We start from the raw sequence: 21,649 nt of genomic DNA, 5'->3' as shown, positions 1-21,649 counted from the left end.
AAATGCACTCCAGGCCTTCACCTTTTACTTTTCTCTCCTGTATATAAATTTTTATAGGAAAAAAAACAGATTTTTAAAAAATTATAAACTTCAGCCTTGATAATATAATTTTTTTTAATTTAAAGACTTTGGTTTTTTAGAGCAGCTTTAGATTCATAGCAAAATTGAGAGGAAGACAGAGATCTCCCATATACTCCTTGCCCCTGCCACATGCATAACCCCTCTGTCAATATCCCACACCAGAGAAGTAACACTTGTTAACAATCAATGCACCTACATTAACACATCATTATCACCTGAAGTTCATAGTTTACATTAAGTTTCACTATTGGTGCTGTACATTCTATGGGTTTGGATAAATGTATCCATCATAGTACCACCGGGTATTTTTACTGCTTTAAACATCCTCTGTGCTCAACCTATTCACCTCCCCTCTACCCCATTCAACCCCTGGCAATCACCGATCTTTTCATTGTCTCCATAGTTTTGCCTTTTCTAGAAAGCCATATAGTAGGAATCATACCATACATATCCTTTTCAGATTGGCTTTTTTCACTTAGTAATATGCATTTAAGGTTCGTCCATGTCTTTTCATGCTCGAAGCCTCATTTCTTTTTAGCACTGAATAACATTCCATTGTCTGGATGTACTGCTGTTTATTTATTCATTCATCTACTAAAGGATATCTTGGTGCTTCCAACTTTTGGCAATTATTAATAAAGCTGCTATAAACATTCGTGTGCAGGGTTTGTGTGGACATAAGTTTTCAACTCTTTCAGGTAAATACCAACAAACAAATAACCTTTTCAAAAATTCCGGGTCACCCATCAATATCATGAGAATTAAAATGAAAGCACCTAGCACACTGCCTAGCATACAGGAAAAGTTCAATAAATGCTAGCATATTTTTATTCTGCAACGTTTTCTAACGTTACCAAATTATATACTGAGCCAGGCCAGTATACTTTGTAGTTAATGTTTACTCTATCTCCTCCTTTGCTATAAGGTGCCACTTCTTGCTTCTGTCAGTATATCTGTTGGGTTGGCCAAAAAGTTCGTAACATCTTACAGGAAAACCCGAATGAACTTTTTGGCCAACCCAATACTTTTAGAAGTACCTTCTCACCTGCTGCTTCACATTTCCTATGAATCTTTCAGCTACCAGAACATCTTGACTGTGCTTATAAAATGTCTGAGAACAAGTTGCCCAAAGCCTACTTTTAACTAAAAAAAGTTACCAAATATACAATTATATTCTGACTCATTTTTAAAAATTCTTTCAAACTCTAGTCCTTTCTTTACACTGAATGATGACTCAACAGTCCAAAATGTTTTTTGTTGCGTGATTTCTACCTCCTTTTTCCTGATTCAATTCACCAGTTCTACGGCTGGGGAGAGAAGATGAGTTTATCATGCAATTATTTGAGTTCTAGCTCACCATCCTCCTAATCCTTTATTAAACAATGGGTATCAGGCTTGTCAAAAAAAAAAAAAGATAAAGTTACTTGAAACTTGGATGTCTTGAAATCTGCTTGTGTAGCATTTTTAGAAGATCACATACAAATGAGGGATGATTGTCTTCAAAAACAAACAACTATGTCTTTCTAAGACACTGATATTATTAACTATGGGGTTTCCGCTCAGAGTTGCAACAGAGAAATTTGATTCCAAGTTACAGTGTCCCAGGCAGCTACTGTAGCCTCACATCACTACTGGCATATCCCAACAAACAAACAAAAACAAAACAAAACTGCATGACCACCAATAAACAGATTCAAATACTAACAAGACACCTACATCAAAAGGCAATATTGGGACTTCCCTGGTGGCGCAGTGGATGGGACTCCGTGCTCCCAATGCAGGGGGCCCGGGTTCGATACCTGGTTAGGGAACTAGATCCCACACCCATGCTGCAACTAGGAGTTCGCATGCCACAACTAAGGAGCCTGCCTGCAGCAACTAAGACCCGGTGCGACCAAATAAATAAATATTTTTTAAAAAGGCAATATTATATAATACAGCTTTTAAAAATTCACATTCATTATGTCATTTTACCCTGTGAGGCAACACTGGAAGGCTGGGGGTCCATTTAACACATGAAAAAAGATTAACACTTAAGAGTTTAAATTACTTGCACAGAACCATACAGCTAATCACAAATGGCAGAATCCAAAACCAAGGACACAGTGATACTGAGAAAGAAATAATTTTGTTAAGTCAGCCCTATCTGAATTTAAATCCTACAATTTACTACTTAAAAGATTAGAATGGACGCTCCATGACTTTGCTTTGTTCACTGCTGTATCTCCAGTGTCTGGAACAGGGCAAGTATCAATAAATAATAGGTATCACTAAATACATGGTAAACAACTATCAAAAAAAACACAACTTCTTTGGATCTCTGTTTCCTCATCTGTAAATAGAAACCGTAAGTCCTTGTCTCATATCTGCTGATATAATGTATATTCAAAGCATCTGGTAGTTATTTAAGAATTAACAGCCCTGACTACCAGTTTAGTGTTTTCTTCACAAGAGCAGCCATCCTCTCACTTTTCCCATAGGCTCCAGGGAAGCAGCAGAAAACAAATGGCAGCATGATTGTCAGGCAAGCTGGTGGTAAATCAGGATGGGGCATGTAAAGAACTAAACTGGTGTGGTTCAGTCAAGTAGTCTGCTGTTCTCTTTACTTCATCTGCCATAGCAATGACAAAGGATCTTCTAGAAGAATCTGTCTGCGGATTGCCAATTTCGAAACAGAAAGTCTTGGTGGGGAGGGAAGCACCTAATCTATACTTGTAAGGTGCAAAAAGAAAAGAGGGAGGGATATCTAAAGGTAAATGAGACAATAAGAATACTGAAGTGAGAAGATCCAGAGTACCCATACTGAAATAATTCAGCCTAAGGATGGGCCCATCCACTTCTCTGCAACACAGCATATTCTTTCCAGTAAATCTAATCCAGTAACTCTAATGGATGAAGAAGTCTTGAGGACTACTGCTGAGTTCTGCCAACATAGATAGAAACAAAAGGCAGATGTTATTGACAAGCAGCACAAAAGTTAAAAGCAAAGGGAAATGGTGCTGCAAACGGTACCATAAAGTATGTGAGGGCTTCCCTGGTGGCACAGTGGTTGAGAGTCCGCCTGCCGATGCAGGGGACACGGGTTCGTGCCCCGGTCCGGGAAGATCCCACATGCCACGGAGCAGATAGGTCCGTGAGCCATGGCCGCTGAGCCTGCGTGTCCGGAGCCTGTGCTCCGCAACGGGAGAGGCCACAACAGTGAGAGGCCCGCGTACCGCAAAAAAAAAAAAAAAAGTGAAAAGACAACTCACAGAATGGGAGCAAATATCTGCAAATCATATATCTGCTAAGGGACTTATACCCCAAATCACAAAGAACTCTTACAACTCGGTAATAAAAAGATAAATAACCCAATTTAAAGATGGGCAAAGGACCAGAGAAGACATTTCTCCAAAGAAGATACACAAATGATCAATAAGTACATAAAATGATGCTCAACATTATTAGTCACTAGGGAAATGCAAATCAAAACTACAATGAGATACCACTTCACACCCACTAGGATGGCAAAATAAAAAAGACGGACAATAATAAATTGTCCATACATATGGCTTGATGAGGATGTGGACAAACTGGAACTCTCATACATTGCCAGTAGGAATGTAAAATGATGCAACTGCTTTGGAAAAGTTTGGAGATTCCTCAAATGCTAAACATAGAGTTACCAAATGACTTAGCAATTCTACTTCTAGGTATATACCCAAGAGAACTGTAAACATATGTTCACACAAAAACTTGTACAGAAATGTTTGTAACAGCATTATTTATAATTGTCCAAAAGTGGAAGCTCAAATATATATTAACTGACAAATGGATAAACAAAATGTGATAGATCCATACAGCAGAATTTCTTTATCAATAAAAAGAAATAAAATACTGATACATGCTACAACTCAGATGAACCTTGAAAACATTATAGTTAAGTGAAAGAAACCAAACACCGAAAGGTACATACTTTATGATTCCACATATATGAAATGTCCAGAATAGGCAAATCCACAGAGACAGAAAACAGATTAGCGGTTGCCAGGGGCTGAGGAGAGAGTGCAGTGGGGAGGGCCTGCTAATTGGTACAGGACTTATTGGGGTGATGAAAATATTCTGGAATTAGTAGAAATCATCACATAACTAAAACCCACTGAATTGTACACTTTAAATGGGCGAATTTTACAGTGTGTGAATATCTCAATAAAGCACATTTAACTTAAAAAGCAGAGGGAGATGTATGTCCTGTGGAAGCAAATTCTTCTAACGTCACATTCTAACTTTCAAAGAGTGGAAAGTGGGAGTAGGAGCACAGACATCTCATACTGCAGATCCTACGGATCCCATGAAGATAGTAAGTGCCTGCTATTTCTCAGCCACTGGGAGAAATCCACTGAATTCTCTAAATAAGCCCTGGAAGGATAAGCCTCAAGCCACAGTCAGATACAAAAGCCACAGGAGCCTGCAGATAAAAGTCAACAGGGATACTGAGGAAACTCAACCTGGACCTTCTCTCAGCACTGAAGCTGGATTTGCCCTAGTTGACCCCCTGAGGACGCCAGAACCTTATCACTAGCATCATCACCTCAAAACTGAACTCATCCCAAAGTTACACAAGCAGATGTGAAGCCAGAAGGGACACATGTTCCTTGGGGTCTAGAGCACTTTCCAAATGAAAAACATCATGCCAAGTCCTCTCCTCGTATCAGTGTAATAGAGTAAGAGTTTACAAGCATGACAGAGAACCAAAAAAATCAAAACGGAAAAAGCCTCTTTTTACTTGTCATTTATTGAATACTTCCTGTGTGCATGGAGCATCACATACAACATCTCAGTCAATCTTCACAATAATTCTACTACATACACAAAGAAGAGATAAGTGATGTAAAATAACTTCCCCAAAAGTTACACAAGTAGTACGTAGATGGGTGAGGTACAACTCCAACCAAAGGAAATCTAGTCAAGTTTATATATTTAAGTTATTTTAACGGAAATTTAAGTTAAAAAGGTGTATGCAGGAACTAGTATCGAAAGTTGCAGAAATCTCAAGTCAGGCTTGAAGCTTAATTATAATATAAAATAACAGAAAACCTAGCCAATAATAGAAGAAAAATACTAACTTCCATATAACCCTCTTGGGCCAACAGGAGCATTATTCCCCTACTAAAATGCCACTATATTCTACTTATACAGCAATTCAAAAATGTGCACCCCCCAACACACTCTCATTTTAGTCTCACAATAACCTGAAAGGATGTCATTGTCCAACAAGGTCAGTCAGACTCCAAAGCCTAAACCCTTCACTATCACACAATTCTGCTTCCCATAAAACTAAAAAACTTTTCTCCAACTATAAACAAACATCAAAGATAAAGGTATTCTATTAAAACCAAGTGTTGAATGTGTATTTATTTAAGTTTTATTCATTATTCCCTTATTCTATCATTATTCTTTATACATATTTTTAAGTTTTGTTTTTTTTTGTTTGTTTGTTTTGCGGTGCGCGGGCCTCTCACTGTTCTGGCCTCTCCCATTGCGGAGCCCAGGCTCCGGACGCGCAGGCTCAGCGGCCATGGCTCACGGGGCCCAGCAGCTCCGCGGCATGTGGGATCCTCCCGGACCGGGGCACGAACCCGTGTCCCCTGCATCGGCAGGCAGACTCTCAACCACCGCACCACCAGGGAAGCCCCAAAGTCCTTTTTACATTTACCACACATTTAAGAAAAAGCAAGAAATGAAACAAAAATATTTGCAACAAAGTGACAAAGAGTTTAATATGCCTAGTATTTAACAAAGACCTTTCATAAATCTACTGATGACAAAAAAGCCAAAAGTAAAATGAGCAAAGGACCTGAAAAGCAAATAAACACTGAGATATCATCAGATTTGGCAAAGATGAAAAGACTAAAATAACCAGTGTTAGTGTGAGTCTAGGGAACCCAGGGCTAGCCTCTATGGCATTCTGGACCTGGATGCTTCTGAATTACCTCGTTCATACGTTTATTTTAATACCCGGCAAGTTGACATGTTTGTCTCTCCCTTCACTGAACTCTTTAAGGACATCTTAATCCTTGTTATATCCCCAGTAACTAGTGTCTAGCTTCTATGTGACACTCACGAATCACCTAAGCAACATGTCCATGAAAGGCAAAATCAGAGCAATCAGGAATATCTGGGTCTGAGATGAGAGCAAAGATGGCTAGACTCTGATAGTATTACTTCCTGAGGCCTCTGCATCTTACCATCTACCCAGCTGCTGAAGGCAAAAAATTCAATGAGTCATCCAAGATTTCTCCTTTCCTGCACAAAGATTAAGAATGGCCAGTAAGCCAGAAGAAGTGTGTTTTCTTCTTTTCTTTTTGAGGTTCACATTGAATCCACTATAGGATTCTTTTTTGTGTGTGTGTGGTACGCGGGCCTCCCACCACTGTGGCCTCTCCTGCTGCGGAGCACAGGCTCCAGACGCGCAGGCTCAGCGGCCATGGCTCACGGGCCCGGCCGCTCCGCGGCATGTGGGATCCTCCCGGACTGGGGCACGAACCCGTGTCCCCTGTATCGGCAGGCGGACCCTCAACCACTGTGCCACCAGGGAAGCCCCTAGGATTCTTTTTTTTTAATTAATTAATTAATTTTATTTTTGGCTGCGTTGGCTCTTCATTGCTGCACGCGGGTTTTCTCTAGTTGCAGCGAGCGAGTGCTATTCTTCGTTGCAGTGTGCGGGCTTCTCACTGCAGTGGCTTCCTTTGTTGCAGAGCATAGGCTCTAAGTGCATGGGCTTCAGTAGTTGTGGCACGAGGGCTCAGTAGTTGTGGCTCTCCAGCTCTAGAGTGCAGGCTCAGTAGTTGTGGCACACGGGCTCAGTTGCTCCACGGCATGTTGGATCTTCCCAGACCAGGGATCCAACCCGTGTCCCCTGCATTGGTAGGAGGGTTCTTAACCTCTGTGCCACCAGGGAAGTCTGAAGAAGTATGTTTCTAATGAATAATCAATAAAATTGTGACTCTTAGATTTCCCATTTCTACAATGTACCCTAGTTTACTATTGTCATTAAAGCTACAACTATCTGAAGCCCATTTTTAAGGTACAACCAAAAAAAGCTATACAAAAAACACTGAACAACTATATTTCTAGACGTAAGCAATATTTAACCTCATGTTAAAGGTTAACGTATCCCAATGATTTTTAAGTTAGAAAACACTTTTGGCATAAGTCAAATAAAACAATGACTATAAGGAGAAAAAAAAATTGTCCTGGTCCCCAAACAGGCCCTATTATTCCTTTTGGTGATATAGATTGGTATGTTCTTGGTGGGATTACTGGTGACATATCAATCTTTCCTCTTGAAAATAAAGATTTTTTTTCCCAAAAGTCATGAGACAAATGAAAAATCCTTCAATTTTTACCATTTGTTGCTTCTACAATTAAAAAAAGAACTTATTGGGCTTCCCTGGTGGCGCAGTGGTTGAGAGTCCGCTTGCCGATGCAGGGGACGCGGGTTCGTGCCCTGGTCCGGGAAGATCCCACACGCCGCGGAGCGGCTGGGCCCGTGAGCCATGGCCGCTGAGCCTGCACGTCCGGAGCCTGTGCTCCACAACGGGAGAGGCCGCAACACTGAGAGGCCCGCGTACCACAAAAAAAAAAAAAGAACTTCTTCAATTCTTCACCAAAATCAAATCCAAGCAAATTCAGATCTTAATATAAACACCTCCTGGATGTTTAAGATTCATGCAGAGTAGCATTTAATAACTAAAATGGATTACATTAAAGACATTATTCTGAAATTACATAAAAACTCATGATGATTCTCCAAAATAAGATAATAAAGAACATAATTATTGACATATAATTAAGAACATATATAGTAAGTTTTGACTGCTAAAGTTTAAAATTCAAAAAGAGGGCCTTCCCTGGTGGTCCAGTGGTTAAGAATCAGCCTTCCAATGCAGGGGACGTGGGTTCGATCCCTGGTCTGGGAACTAAGATACCACACGCTGCAGGGCAACTAAGCCTGTGTGCCACAACTACTGAGCCCACACGCCGCAAAGAAGAGCTCATGCGCCACAATGAAAGATCCCACATGCTGCAACGAAGACTCAGTGCAGCCAAACAAATAAATAAATATTAAAAAAATAAAATTCAAAAAGAAAAAAATTTTTATTCAGGTTAACAAAGGGGAAAAAGCATCCCAAAATAGTCACTGCCTCAAAAGTCAGGAGGCTATAAAAAGTTTTAATGCAAATAAGGATTACTGTAATAAATATCAGTGACTAGCCAATCACAAATGCTTAAGATTTCAGGAAAGCAATGATACTTTTTAATTTAGTACCATAGATAAACTCAATTTAACTTTGCAATATGAAAAACCCACTTTTTTCTTGAAGACCTGGGTAAAAGAGAAAAGAACTTAGTAGAGTATATAAAATTCAGTCTTCATCTTATCAAAGACCTACTAAAACCCAGCAAGAAATACAGGCATATTCAAACTAATAGGTAACGTAATGAGAACACAGTAGATATCTTTAAGATTTTTTACTCTTAAATAGAGGTGAAACTTCGATATAATAGAACATACAGTAAATAAGAAAGAGAAGGAAGGTGGTTTATAAAGTAATGGACTAATCTTCAAGATATTTTGAGTGAAAAAAGGTATAAACTACAGTATGTTACCTTTCGCGTTGAAAGGAGCAGGAGATTGTGTGTGTGTGTGTGTGTGTGTGTGTGTGCGTGCACGCGTATGTACATGTTTTTGGTGGTCTATATAAAAATTAGCTTTGGAAAAATAAATAAGAAACTGTTAATACAAGGGCTATCTTGGGGGAGGGTAACATGGTAGGTGGAAAAGAGTAAAAGGTAAGCTTTTCCTCAGTTCATCCCTGTGTGTACTTTGAATTTGATCAATGTGAATGTATGTATAACAAAAGAAAAAATTAAAAGTACTTTACCTTGCACCATTGTTCCTACTGACTTCCACAGTTTCTTTAACAAAATATCGATCCTTGACATACGCAAAAATATCATCACAAATTTCATGTAAGCGTGAACGATGGGTAAGGTTGGTCAAGTATAAAACTGGAATAATTAGTGGTTCTGGAAAACTCTGAAGATTCTGTCTTGCTTTTTTTTCTGACTCAAGTGCTTCCTGATAGGTCAGTCCAGGTCTACCCGTCACAGCACAACTCCACACCAGACTGTTGCACAGAATAGTTCGTTCAAAAAAGTCACTGATTAAAAAACAAAAACAAAAACGCATTACCTATCATTTCACAAATTTTACATTAAAAGCTGATAAAGGATTGTTCCTTTATTGCAAAATTTTACATAGACTCATAGAACTCAAACAAAAGTTTAGTAACTGGTCAACTTACACATTAATATTACAAACATAAGAAAAAGTATATTTAAACTAGACATTTATATTTTGCAATTTACAGGTACATTCAGCCAAAATTGGATTTTGATTTCTATCAGTTTTGAAACTGAAGTGAAACAAAATAAACTCAACCTTTCTTTTTTCCTTCTAATTTTTAAGCTTTTTGTTCCAAAGCAGTCAAAACATTGTCAATTCAAGCACTTAACTATGAATTTTGAAAGGCTTTAACATAATAGTGAAAAACTGGGAAATCTAAGCATCAAACAATAAGAGAAAAGTTGAATAAATTATAGTACTTCATATAATGAAAAATCACAGTCATGAAACAGAAGGAGAGTTCTTAAATAATGTAAACAGGGAAAACAACTTTCCAGTCTGCTTCCCTCCCATATTTTTTCAAAGTAAAAGCTTATCCAAACAATATATATAATACAGTCCCACCTGTGTTAAAATTAAAAAAGAGAAAGGAAGAAAAAGAAAGGGTAGAAGGAAGGAAAGAAGGAAGGAAGGAAGGAAAGTAGCGAAAGATAACTTAAGGAAGCATAAAACATTCCTGGAATGTTATACAAAAATCAAGGTAACAGCTCTAGAATGGGGATGGGACTTAGGGACCATTCTACCCAGTGCTTTTCTGCAGTTAGGATTTCTTACTATAAGCACTAATTTCTTTTCAAAAACTCTATTCAGTCATTTTTAAAATGTGAGAGATCTACTATATGGAAAGATTTCTAAGGTATATTAAAGAGAAAAAAACTCAAAATCACTGAATGACATAATTCCAAATGCATTAATTATAATAATAGCAAAAACGTGCAAATGATCGTATTTATACAAATACCATAAACAGATGTTCCCTATGGAGAAAGGGAGGGACTGGGAAGAGGAGAATTTGTTATTCTAAATAGTTCCATATTGTTTGAATTTTTATAATGAGCATGTATTCATATTGTTTTTATAATAAAAATATTTTTTAAACAGAAAAGGTTAGACATATGCAAAAAGATTAACAGTAGTTGCCTCTAAGTGGTTAAGATATGGGTAAATATTTTGCCCGCCTCTACATTTCAGTCTACTTTTCAACATATGTAACCAACATAATTCACTATTCTCTAACTTTTTCTCCTTCCTGAAATACCCCTTTCCTTCTCATCATTCTAAAAACTATTAAAACTGTTACATGTTTATTTCCTTGTTAGTGTATCTGTACAGGTTACCCCTGTAGTAGTCTGATCTCCAAAGAAGATTTGGAGTAATTCCATTAAGATAGTTTCATTTGCATATTTGTCTGTAGATTCTATGAGAACAACAAAAAATGAAATCTATGGAAGTAAAGAGAAACTAATCATACCTTAACATAAATGAGATCTAAAGAGATAATAATATACATATGTCAACTTACATGACTAATTCAGTACAAGGGAAATCCTTTTGAAGTATGTACCATTTAGTAATGGGGATAATGGGTGTATATCATTAAAATACAAAGTAAAAAGTGATTATCTTTACAAAACAGAGGCAGATATCCTTCGGGAATTCAGAGGAAGGGAAGGAGGAGAGGCAGGCACAAAAGATCAAGAAATGCTAGAACATCTTTGGGAGGAACTGGCATGAAGACTTAGGATGAAAAGGAAAAGTGGAGTTGAAGGAAAAAATGCCGGAGGAAAAAAATGAATATAATTTGATTCTTATAATAAAATCTATGTCAGATAAATAGCTAAGTGAGAGGCAACAGACATACCCAATAGAGGGTTATCAACAGGGCAAAATAAAATGAATGAATGGATGGATCTTGAAAGAGGTCTTATTTAATTTTTACTGCCTAAAACTGCAGTTCACTTAGAAAGCTTTATAAAAGTTTTAAACTTTTTCCTTTAGAAACAAACACAGATTCCCAAGCCACATATATCATGTGTGTGAGATATTCTAATAATTTAAACTATTTATCTAGTACTACAGGTGACCTTTGAACTATGGGGGGAGGGAAGGATAGAGGTGCTATCTCCACACAGTCAAAAATCTGTGTATAACTTTACCATCAGCCCTCCTTATCCATGGTCAACTGTAAGAAAAATATATTTCAAATCTAGATGTTATATATTAACTAGTCTCTAAGCTAGTGCTATCAAAAGTAGAATGCTAGCTACACATATAATTTAAAATTTTCTAGTGGCCACATTTAAAAATTTTTAAAGACATACTAATGAAATTAATATATTTTATTTAACCCAATATATTCCAAAATAGTTCAATATGTAATCAATATTGAAATAGTTTATTTTTTCTTTTTGGTACCAAGTCTTCAAAATCCAGTATGTATTTTACATTTACTGCGCATCTTAATTCTGACTAGTCACCTTTCAAGTTCTTAATAACCAATGGCTCCTGCATTGGACAGCACAGCTCTAGCCATAGCAGGTGGGTATTTGATAGCCTGGGGTATTTGCTGCCATTGCAGGGGGACAGACTTTAGACTCAGCTGCAATAAACACTATTCTGTTTAGATTTGTTACCATTGTTCAAAATACCAAGGAGAAGAATGGCACAAGTGCCACAAACCTCCATTAAACGTGGATAGACAGTAACCAGCGACAGTACAGCTACCCTTCTTCACCCAGGTTCCCAGAGCCTCCTGCAAAGTGTTTGTTCTGTTTGTTTCCTTTGTGTCTATCTACCCTACAAAGGTCTTACATTATAGTCCTGCTGTGCACAAAGATCCACCCTCAGGAGGAGGGAGGCAGGACACACTACCACAGCGGCCATCTTTTTAAATTAATTTTTATTGGAATTTTCTTTCACAGTGGCCATTTTTAAAGCAAGGGAAATAAAGCCCAAGGCTACTTCTCCCTATTCATCACTCCCTATTCATCATGGCACCATCTCTAACATTACACACCTTCACTTACATCCACTTCTATATTCTGCTCTTCACCCATTCAACATACACATTCAAATGTGTAGGATTTTGTTAGTAATGCTGAAACTCTAGGGGATAGGTTACAGTGCCTCTTCAATTTCAATATTATAAGAATATAAATAACGAAAATCTTACAAGCAGCACATTTTTATTATTGTGAGTAAAACTTTATAAAACACAAAGTACTATTTTATATCAGTTTAGACTAATACAGGTTATTATGTCTCCAATTTATTGCTACATTCCTTCAACGATCCTCTTTACTAGAGATGAGCGTACTACTGGCCCGGAGGTCAAATCCAGACTTCCACCTGTTTGTCGAGTTTTATTGGAACACAGCCACACCCACATCTTTAGGTATTGCCTATGACTGCCTCCTCACTACATCTGTAGAGTTGGGTTGGTGCAACAGACATCTAATGGCCTGAAAAGCCTAAAATATTGACTATCTGGCCCTTTAAGAAAAAGTTTGATGACCTCTGCCCTTTGCCATTATTTCTTAAGGAAAAATTGCTTCTGAGTTACCAGGTCAAGTACTGGTAAGAACACACTTCTAAAACAAAGTCAACAAATTAAGGAACAAAGGGCAACATACTGTTAACTTGCTGAGTATTTGGAAAACTAAAAACCTAAAAGAATAAGATTAAGAATGAAGTGACATAAAAACCAGAAACCAAATACAATTCAGAAAAGATAAATGCAAAGCATACTCTATTTACTTAATGGCCCAAAATGTATTAACTAGACGTAAAGCAAGGTAAGAGAGATACAGCCCAATACTGCAGAAAAGATCTAAGGGACATAAGCAAACTCCTCTGTCTACAAAATAATCAGTAACTGAGAAATGCAGCCATAGGCTAAAAACTAACACAATTCCTGACTAAAACAGCATATGGTATGCAAGAGAAGGAAAGTATGGTTTATAAGCTTAGAAAAGTAGTAATTGCTAAAAGACAGCACGGGCTGTTCTAACAATTTCCTTCACTGAAGGGGTTACAAGAGCAGGACATTAGGTGATCATGGGCATGGCAGACTATACATGCCTTAGAGGGAGAAATAACTGCTAGATGAAAATTACATTTATTACATTTATTCATAAATGGTGAGGGGGAAAGTTCAATTATAAAGCTTAGTTTAAAAAAACACTTTACTATTACTTTGCACTTTACTTAGTGCTGCCTCAGACAAACTTAAGATACTGACATACAAGGCAGGCTCCTAAAATCTTCAGATGACATTATGGTGAGGAATAGCAATACAGATTTTTAAAATCTAGACAATGAAGACTTAAGTAGAAATCAACAAAGGTGAAACATTATAGCTCCATCTTTCAGGACCCAACTCATATGTTATCTCCTATCTGAGGGCATCCTCAATTCCCCAGCAGTTATCAGTTCCATTTTCTATCAGTTCCATTTTCTATGTTTCCATTACACTGGCTCCTCAGAACATATGTGATTTATGCCACTGTGTTATAGACATACAATCACTTCTCACTAGAGGGGGACAAATTATCTCAGCATTTCCAAAGACTTTCCAAAGTACAGTGTCAAGAATAAGCAAATATATTCTCATCGGCAGTCCACATATACTTTTATGTTTATCTAAAAAGAGAAAGTACACATGTGAATGGGAAGAAGAAAGCAAAGTATCTGAATCTCAGCTTTGTCACTTGTACAATATGACTTGGGTAATTTATACAAACTTCACTGAACCTGGTTCCCCTTCTGTAAAATGGGAACAATGTGTTCCATAAACAGTTAATATGAAAATTAAATAATACAGTATGCCCAACATACTATATGTGCACTCAATAAACATATCAATTCTTACTGCTTAGGTACCCTATTCGCAGAGAGATCCTAGAAGAATACACAGAAGAATAACCTGTACGGTAGAGCAACAATGTCAGAAGAACACATATAAGACCTGAGAATCTTTGAAGAGAAAGTTTGGCATTGGGAAGGAGGTTAGGAAAAGGGATTAACTGTAGAAGGATTATCAGTGAACATCCAAAATCCAATCTGGATGCCCCAAGTATAAAATCTTATCAGCTGCATAGTGGTAGACTATTTGCAAAGAGGGTTGAAGGTGTGCAGGCTCCTTAGAAATGACTTTCACACTCTTCTCACAAGAGGTAGAGCCTATTTCACCACCCCTTGAATCTGGGCTGGACCTGAGATTGGCTTTGACCAACAAAATACAGAAATGACATTGAGAGATGTCTACTCTCACCCTCCTGGAACTCTGAGACCAAGGTCTCTGGAAGAAGAAGCCCAAGTTGCTTTCTGAGGATGAAAGACCACATGGTGAGAAATGCCATCCCAGTATATTAAATTATCACATAGTACACTTTAAATATGTTACAATTCTGTTTGTCAATTATACCCGAATAAAGCTAGAAAACACACACACACACAAAGAAAAGCCATCCCAGCTGAGGTCCCTGACACATGACTGAGGCCACCTCTTACTCCATCTAGCCTCAGCCAAGCCTGACTTCATCTGACTTCACCTAAATGAGAGAGCACAGAGAGATGAGCAGCAACCACAATGGCAACCCAAAGAATAGTGGGCAAACAAAATGGATGGCTCTCTGAGCCACTAAGTTTTAGAGTGGCGTGTTATAAATAACTGATAGATATATCCCGTCTGCAGAAAAGAAACATGGTAGCCTGCTAAGCAGATAAAAGGTTAAAATGCAAAAAAAAGAAAAAAAAAGTATTTAGGAATCTCTGTTATACCATCCACAGAAAAAGGACTCATAGACCCAAATACCTGGGCCATGTGGCAGACTTATTCCTAAAGAGGAGCTGAACATCTAACTTGAAGACGCTAGCTATTAAGATTATCCTACTCTCCTTGAAAACCCTATGCTCACGAAAGGGCCTTCTGATAATAACTAGATTTCATACATAGCTTATTATCAGTTTGGGGACTGGTCTATGTGAAGGGCCCTTTTCCCTATAAATTAATGGCATTCTGGTTTTTACATACAGTATCTAGAATTTAATCACTTGGGAGTGTAGTAAAAAAGTCAAATGTCTGAGCAGACTGTAGATCATGGTACCTTCACAAAGATCTAGGCAGCCAGCTTGAATTCCAAGCAATGCCCCTATGTTTTTGGTGCATATTTATGCAAACTTTAACAAATATTAGGAAGAATTCTCTATAATAAGCATTATGTGATGGTAAATATGAAAACAAACTCTAGAGTCTTAGGTATGTGAGTGAGAACTCTAGTGTCACCAGTTGCTAGATAGGTCGTTTTTGAACTGATCTTGGACTTACTCTTCCTGCCTCAATCCCAACCTCCTCATCTGTAAAAAGAGGACAGTTGAAAGGACTGAATTAACAAGTTGAGGAGCTGATGAACAATGAAAACAGGATGCTTTATAAATTAGTCAAACACTTTTCACTGGACAGCCAGATTGAAACATAAGCTGGTCTGTCAGTGATGTTGTGGAAGAGACTCCTACATTGTATATGAAAAGTGTGATTCACTCACAGATGGGAAATACATTCCAATTCCAAGAGTCTAAATGCCTAAAAACAGAAGTCATTTTATTAAGGAGATTAAAGTCACTATGTAATACAAATCATTTTCCTAGCCCACAAATCTAGAATTTCTGGTGTTCAGACTTGACTGCTCCTTATTTGAACAATCCAGACAAAAAAAAAAATTTTTTAAACAAAATTATTGTCTGCTAACTAAATTACAGAATCAATTTTTATCTCCTTTAAAAGATTAAACTATGCACTTTATTCTGTTCTCTTTATCTACGAGCTTCGTTTTTCTTATATTTTTTCCCCTAGGTTCCATATATAAGTGAGATCATACGGTATTTGCTTTTCTCTGTCCAACATTTCACTTAGCATAATGCCCTTGAGGTCCATAGGTATTGCTGTAAATGGCAAGATTTCATTCTTTTTTAAGACTGAATAATATTCCATTGTGTATATGTACATCTTCTTCACCCATTTATCCATCAATGGACACTTAGGTTGTTTCCATATCTTGGCTATTATAAATAATGCTGCAATGAACATGAGGATGCATATATCTTTTCGAATTAGTGTTTTCATTTTCTTTGGATAAATACCCAGAAATGGAATTGCTGTATCAATATGGCAGTTCTGTTTGTAATTTTTTGAGGAACCCCCATACTATTTCCCATAATGGCGGCACCAATTTATATTCTTATCAATAGCGCATGAGGGTTTGTTTTTCTCCACATCCTCCCCAATACTTGTTATTTCTAGTCTTTTTGATAACAGCCATTCTAACATGTGTGAAGTGATACCTCATTATGGCTTTGATTTGCCTTTCCTTGATGATTAATGATGTAGAGCACCTGTTGGCTCTCTGAATCTCTTCTCTGGAAAAATATCTGTTCAGATCTTCTGTCCATTTTTAAATCAAGTTGTTTTGGTATTTTTGCTATTGAGTTATATGAGCTCTTTGTATATTTTGAGTATTAGTCCCTTGTCAGATATAAGATATACAAATATTTTCTTCCATTTTGTAGGCTGCCTTTTCATTTTGTTAATGGTTTCCTTTGCTGTGAAGACACTTTTTAGTTTGACGTAGTCCCACCCACTAGTTTACTTTTGCTTTTATTGCTTTTGGTGTTGAATTCAAAAAAAAAATCATTGCCAAGATGTATGTCAAGGAGCTTACCACCTATGTTTTCTTCTAGGAGTTTTATGGTTTCAGGTCTTATGTTCAAGTCTTTAATCCATTTGGAGTTAATTTTTGTGTATGGTGTAAGACAGTGGCCCAGTTTCATTCTTTTGCACTTTAGCTTATGCATTCACCTACAGTTAATGTGCTATTTTTAATGAGTCTTCTTTATTTATGGAAAGCAGGTCAAACAAGAGCTAGCAATTAAAGAGCATATAGTTAAAACAAACAAACAAAATAAAGGAGTTTGAACTGTATAATCACCAAGTAACCATCTTTGTCATAGTCCCTGTCTCAAAGAATTCAGGGTCTAGGAAAAGAGAAAATGTGATGCAACAAATACATTGCATTACCGTGCAATAACTGCAGATGTTACACTAGATAAAATGAAGGGTGACCGTTGCTGCTAGAAGGACAAAGGAGGAAGTGTTAGGCTATGGTATCAGGTAAGACACACAAAACACTATTTAGCAATTAAAAGGTCACTGGCAACCTGTACTAACCAGAGTTAGAGGCAGTTACTTTGCATTATGCTGGGAAGTGAAAAAGGTGCGGAGGTGTAGTAAAACTCTTTGAGACTGATAGAGAAAGTTATATTCAAGAAATCAAAAACCCGAGCAAATAGGTGAGCATAGTGATCTTCAGACAAATACAAAAGAAAAATATTCAAAATAATGTACTTAAAGGATAATCTTCAAACAAATTCACATAAACCAATTTGTGATTTAACGAATTAGTGAAAACAGATGTTTCCTTCATAGTTTCTCCAGACTTGTGGCAAGGGTCAGATTACCATAATCTGCAGACCACCATATACCATCCACCATGAATGCATTTTTAGAAAGATCTCTTTGTAATCATCTAAGAGAAAGTAATCCAAATTTTAACACAATTAAATGGCAGTCTTCTTCCAGTTTTGTGCCAATTCAAAGTCATAAACGTTAATAGCTAAGAACATCAGTAGCTCTGCTTTGGTCAGGGTAAATGATTAAATATCTTTGCTCCCAAACCAATCACCTCTCTTAAACTGCTTGTTATTTCCAAAAACCCAAACGCTTCAGCACAGAGCAAAAACATTTTAATTAAAACAAAACATTTTAATTTTAATGTCATAAGACTACAAAGGACAAAATTAAAACATTTTAATTTTAATGTCATAAGACTACAGGGGACACAGTTCCTTAACATTAATGGAAGGTAGGTTTGGAATACCAAAAATCTCCTCCTCTATCATCAAGAACCTAAGTATCTGAAAAGTGTTCAAATTCAAAGAGGCTAGGGGCCATATTTATGCTCCCTTCTAAAGTGAGAAGAGTGTCTCAAAAAGACTGCTTACATAAAAGAAGAAAAGTTTAAATTTAAGCCCATTTCCTATCTTGTTGGTGCTTTTAAATACAACTTCTTGAAAAAAATTCAGAATTACCAAGGATTTTAACCTAAATCTTCTTTAAAAGTAAGACATCATCCTTGTCAAGTTACTTAATCCAAATTCACTTAAGTAGTTACAAGACTGAACTCTATTTGAGTAACAAAACAAGTCTGTACAGGAGCAGAGTAAGATGTGCACTCGTATTTAAAAGTACTGTCTGCTGAAAAACTTCTCTAGATATGACATGTTTACGTGTAACTCCTGTGGAGCCGAAGAAAAAAGAAGGCTTGCTTAAAATAAAAGCTCAAAGGAACTGTCCTTTCTAACTTCACTAGTCATTTCTCAGACAGGTGCTGAGTTTGCTTAACGCCCTCCCTCCAGCAAGCCCCCACTCAGAAAAGGTGCCTCCTACACACAATTTATTTTGTTGCTATAACACTTGGTTTCTAAGTCACAAAGGGACTCCTTCTGAGTGGAGAGGATAAAGCATAAGAAAAAGGGAGGATCAGGCTGTTTCAGCGATTGATTAATTCAGGTTCTCACTTGGTGATCCTGTTTAAACACAGAGCTCTAAAACGCCCCGTTATTTGGTGTCACGGGACAAGGGGATCTCTTGGGATAAACCAGGCAAGGGACTAAAAATTGAGGGGTTGAAACTACACAGGCAGCAGCTCCGGATTCTTGTAAAAACAAAAGCGAGTGGCACATGTCTGGCGGCCCCATGCGCAGGGGGATAAAGAGGAGGCTGGCTGGGGTTGGAGTTGAACTTGTCTTAGCCCCCTCCCCCAACTCCCACCGCCGCGCTCCCGGCTACGCAAAACCGAAAACGAGGGGGCGCCCAGGGCCCTGCTCTCTCCCCCTCCTTTTCCCCCGCCCAGTCCCGACTTCTTCCTCACCCGGTCTCCCGGGGGCGGAGACGCCGAGTTCCCCAGGGCCGGGAGTTAGTCACCGAGAAGAGGCGGTGACAGAGCGCACGGCTCGCTTCGCACACTCCGAGGCCTAGCCGCACCCGACCAGAGGCGGCCGGCGGAGGCTCTAGCGTCCTGGGCTTGCCGGGGAGCCCCCTCCCCGGAGTCTCAACTCCGCTCCCACCCCACCCCCGCCGCTACCCTGGGCAGCTCCAACGTCAGGCTCCACTCCCGACCGAGGAAACGATGCCCAGCCCGGCCGTTTCCTGCCCCCGGGGGCAGGGATTCCCTCCCCGGACTGGGGGACCACGGCTCCATGCCGCTGACCCGAGCGGGGATCCCCTCGGCCGCCGGGCGGGGATCCCGGAACTGGCCCCGTAGCGCGCGTGTGGCCGCGGCGGGGAGGGGCGAGGCGGGGAGTTTCCGCCGCTCGGCGGCCGGGCGGCTGCCGCGACTAGAAGCTGTCCCCGCGGCCGGCCAGGGACCCCAGCCTCCTCTGCCCCGGCCGGCTCTCCCCATGCGCGCCTCGGCCGGTCGGGCCTCCCGGGGACCCCGCTCAGTCACCGTGTCGGACTCGGGGGCCAGAGAAACGCGGGCCCGCGGCCACCCGTCACTTTCCAGTCGCCCCGCCAGAAACCCGGGTCTTGGAAAAGGAGAGAGACAAAAGGACGCTGGGGAGGGAGTCCCCACACTCCCTCGCACCCCCCGCGCCCGGCCCGGCCCTTACTCGTAGTGGCGGAAGATCTCGTTGGTGACTTTACAGTAGAAAACTTCCTCGTCGGGCCGCAAGTCCGCGGGCGGCTTCTGGCTCACAAACGGCTTTCGGTGTAGCAGCGGCATCTCGTGTCCGCCCGTGGGCTCACCCGGACCCTCGGCCGCCCGCGCCGGCCCCGCTTCCCTATCAAAATTGGAGGGAAAGGAAAGCCGGTAAGGTGGGGAGCGCTCGGCGGCGGCGGCGTGGGCCGGTCCGCACGCCGGGGGAAGCTCGACTGCCTTTTGTGTGACTGACGCGCTGCGGCTGCCACCCGAGCTGAGGTCGCTCCTGTCGCGGTCGGGGTATTGAGCCAGCGGAGCCGCCCCACCGCCGCACGCCGGGCTGCCGGTTCACAATGGGGCCAAACGCCCAGCCGCGGGCAGGCGGTGCGGGAGCGGCAGCGGCCCCCTCCCCCAGCCCCTGCGGCCGCGGGGCTCAGAACGTGCTCGGCGCGCAGCCGGCCGGCCCGACGCCGCTAGGGAGCTCGATGCGGGCGGACCCCGGCGCCGCTCCGCTTTGTTCCCCCGCTCGCCTACACTTCTCTGCCGGCGCCGGCCGGCTCCCGAGCGACCACACCAAGCCCCTCACCTGCAAGCACGCCGGCTGCCACTTCTCCACCTTCTCAACTACAAAGGCGGCGAGGGGAGGCTCTGTCCCCCCGGGGGGTCGCTTCTCGCCGGCCCCTCCGCGCCTCCGGCCGCCGCTTCTCCCGTTGCCACGGCCTGGCTCCTCGCGGGGGATCGCGTCCCACCGCCACTTCCCCGCCTCTCGGAGCTCCTGGGAAGTTTCTGATCTACTTTCGGCTCAGAAGGAGGAAGAGCTGTTGGGAGGAGCTTTTCACTTCTCGCTTCTACCTTTTTATTGGCTACTCGATGACTTTTACAGCCTGTCACTGATACAGGAAGAGACGGCGGAGAGCCTGGGAGAGCTACATTATTAATTAATGGAGCAACCCCTTGTGAAGAATCAGAAGCATCCTCCATGTTTGCGATTATCAGCCCAAAGATCTGGGGAGAGCTGGGGTTTCAAACAAATAGCTAACAAAGTAAAGCCTTCCTCTTCAAGTCTGACACCAGCGCTTGGTTCCACAATGGGAAAAGGATTCCAATTAAGATTTAACTTGTATTTTAAGGATGGGAAGAGAGATGAGGAATAAGAAGTGAACAGTATTTTGAAATTTTCTTCTTCAGAATTAGAATTCACCTGTCTAAAAAAATACTTTGCTTGTATAAACATTCATCTTGAAAATACCTTTCTTGACATCGTGCTCTTTAATACTTAGGACAATTCAAAGTCTTAAAAGAGGAAAAGACCAAGAAAGTATACGTCAGAAAATGTCATCATGCCTATAGGACACATTCATATTTAAAACTAAAAACCACACCTTTAAAAAGTAATATTTAGAATACGCCGCTGAATATATTATGCAAGGGATCAGTATTTAATTCAATCACTCAGAATTTTAAAGATTATGAATTTACTAGTGAAATTTCCCCTAAAACAACTTTCCCATATCTACGATTTCCATTCGTTGAACTAATTTTAATGCATATAATACGTGTGACTTTTGAAGTAAAAAATATT

At 40.1% G+C, this 21,649-nt stretch overlaps 1 protein-coding gene across 1 annotated transcript in view; it reads right to left on the bottom strand.

Annotated features, from left to right (window-relative positions):
* BAZ1A (bromodomain adjacent to zinc finger domain 1A) overlaps positions 1-20,181 on the bottom strand; it is a 93,455-nt gene extending 73,274 nt beyond the window's left edge. The window contains exons 1-2 of the mRNA XM_060004689.2: positions 20,039-20,181; positions 9,009-9,287 (exon numbers count right to left, since the gene is read on the bottom strand). Coding sequence (XP_059860672.1) covers positions 9,009-9,287; positions 20,039-20,151 — 392 coding nt within the window. The 5' untranslated portion in view covers positions 20,152-20,181. The remainder of the gene's footprint in view (positions 1-9,008; positions 9,288-20,038) is intronic.
* Positions 20,182-21,649: the final 1,468 nt, after the last annotated feature.

This window comes from Delphinus delphis, chromosome 2, assembly GCF_949987515.2.
Source record: "Delphinus delphis chromosome 2, mDelDel1.2, whole genome shotgun sequence".
NCBI classification, from domain to species: Eukaryota; Metazoa; Chordata; class Mammalia; order Artiodactyla; family Delphinidae; genus Delphinus; species Delphinus delphis.
Note: the sequence above shows the minus strand (reverse complement) of the source record. Positions and strands in the feature narration are given on the sequence as shown.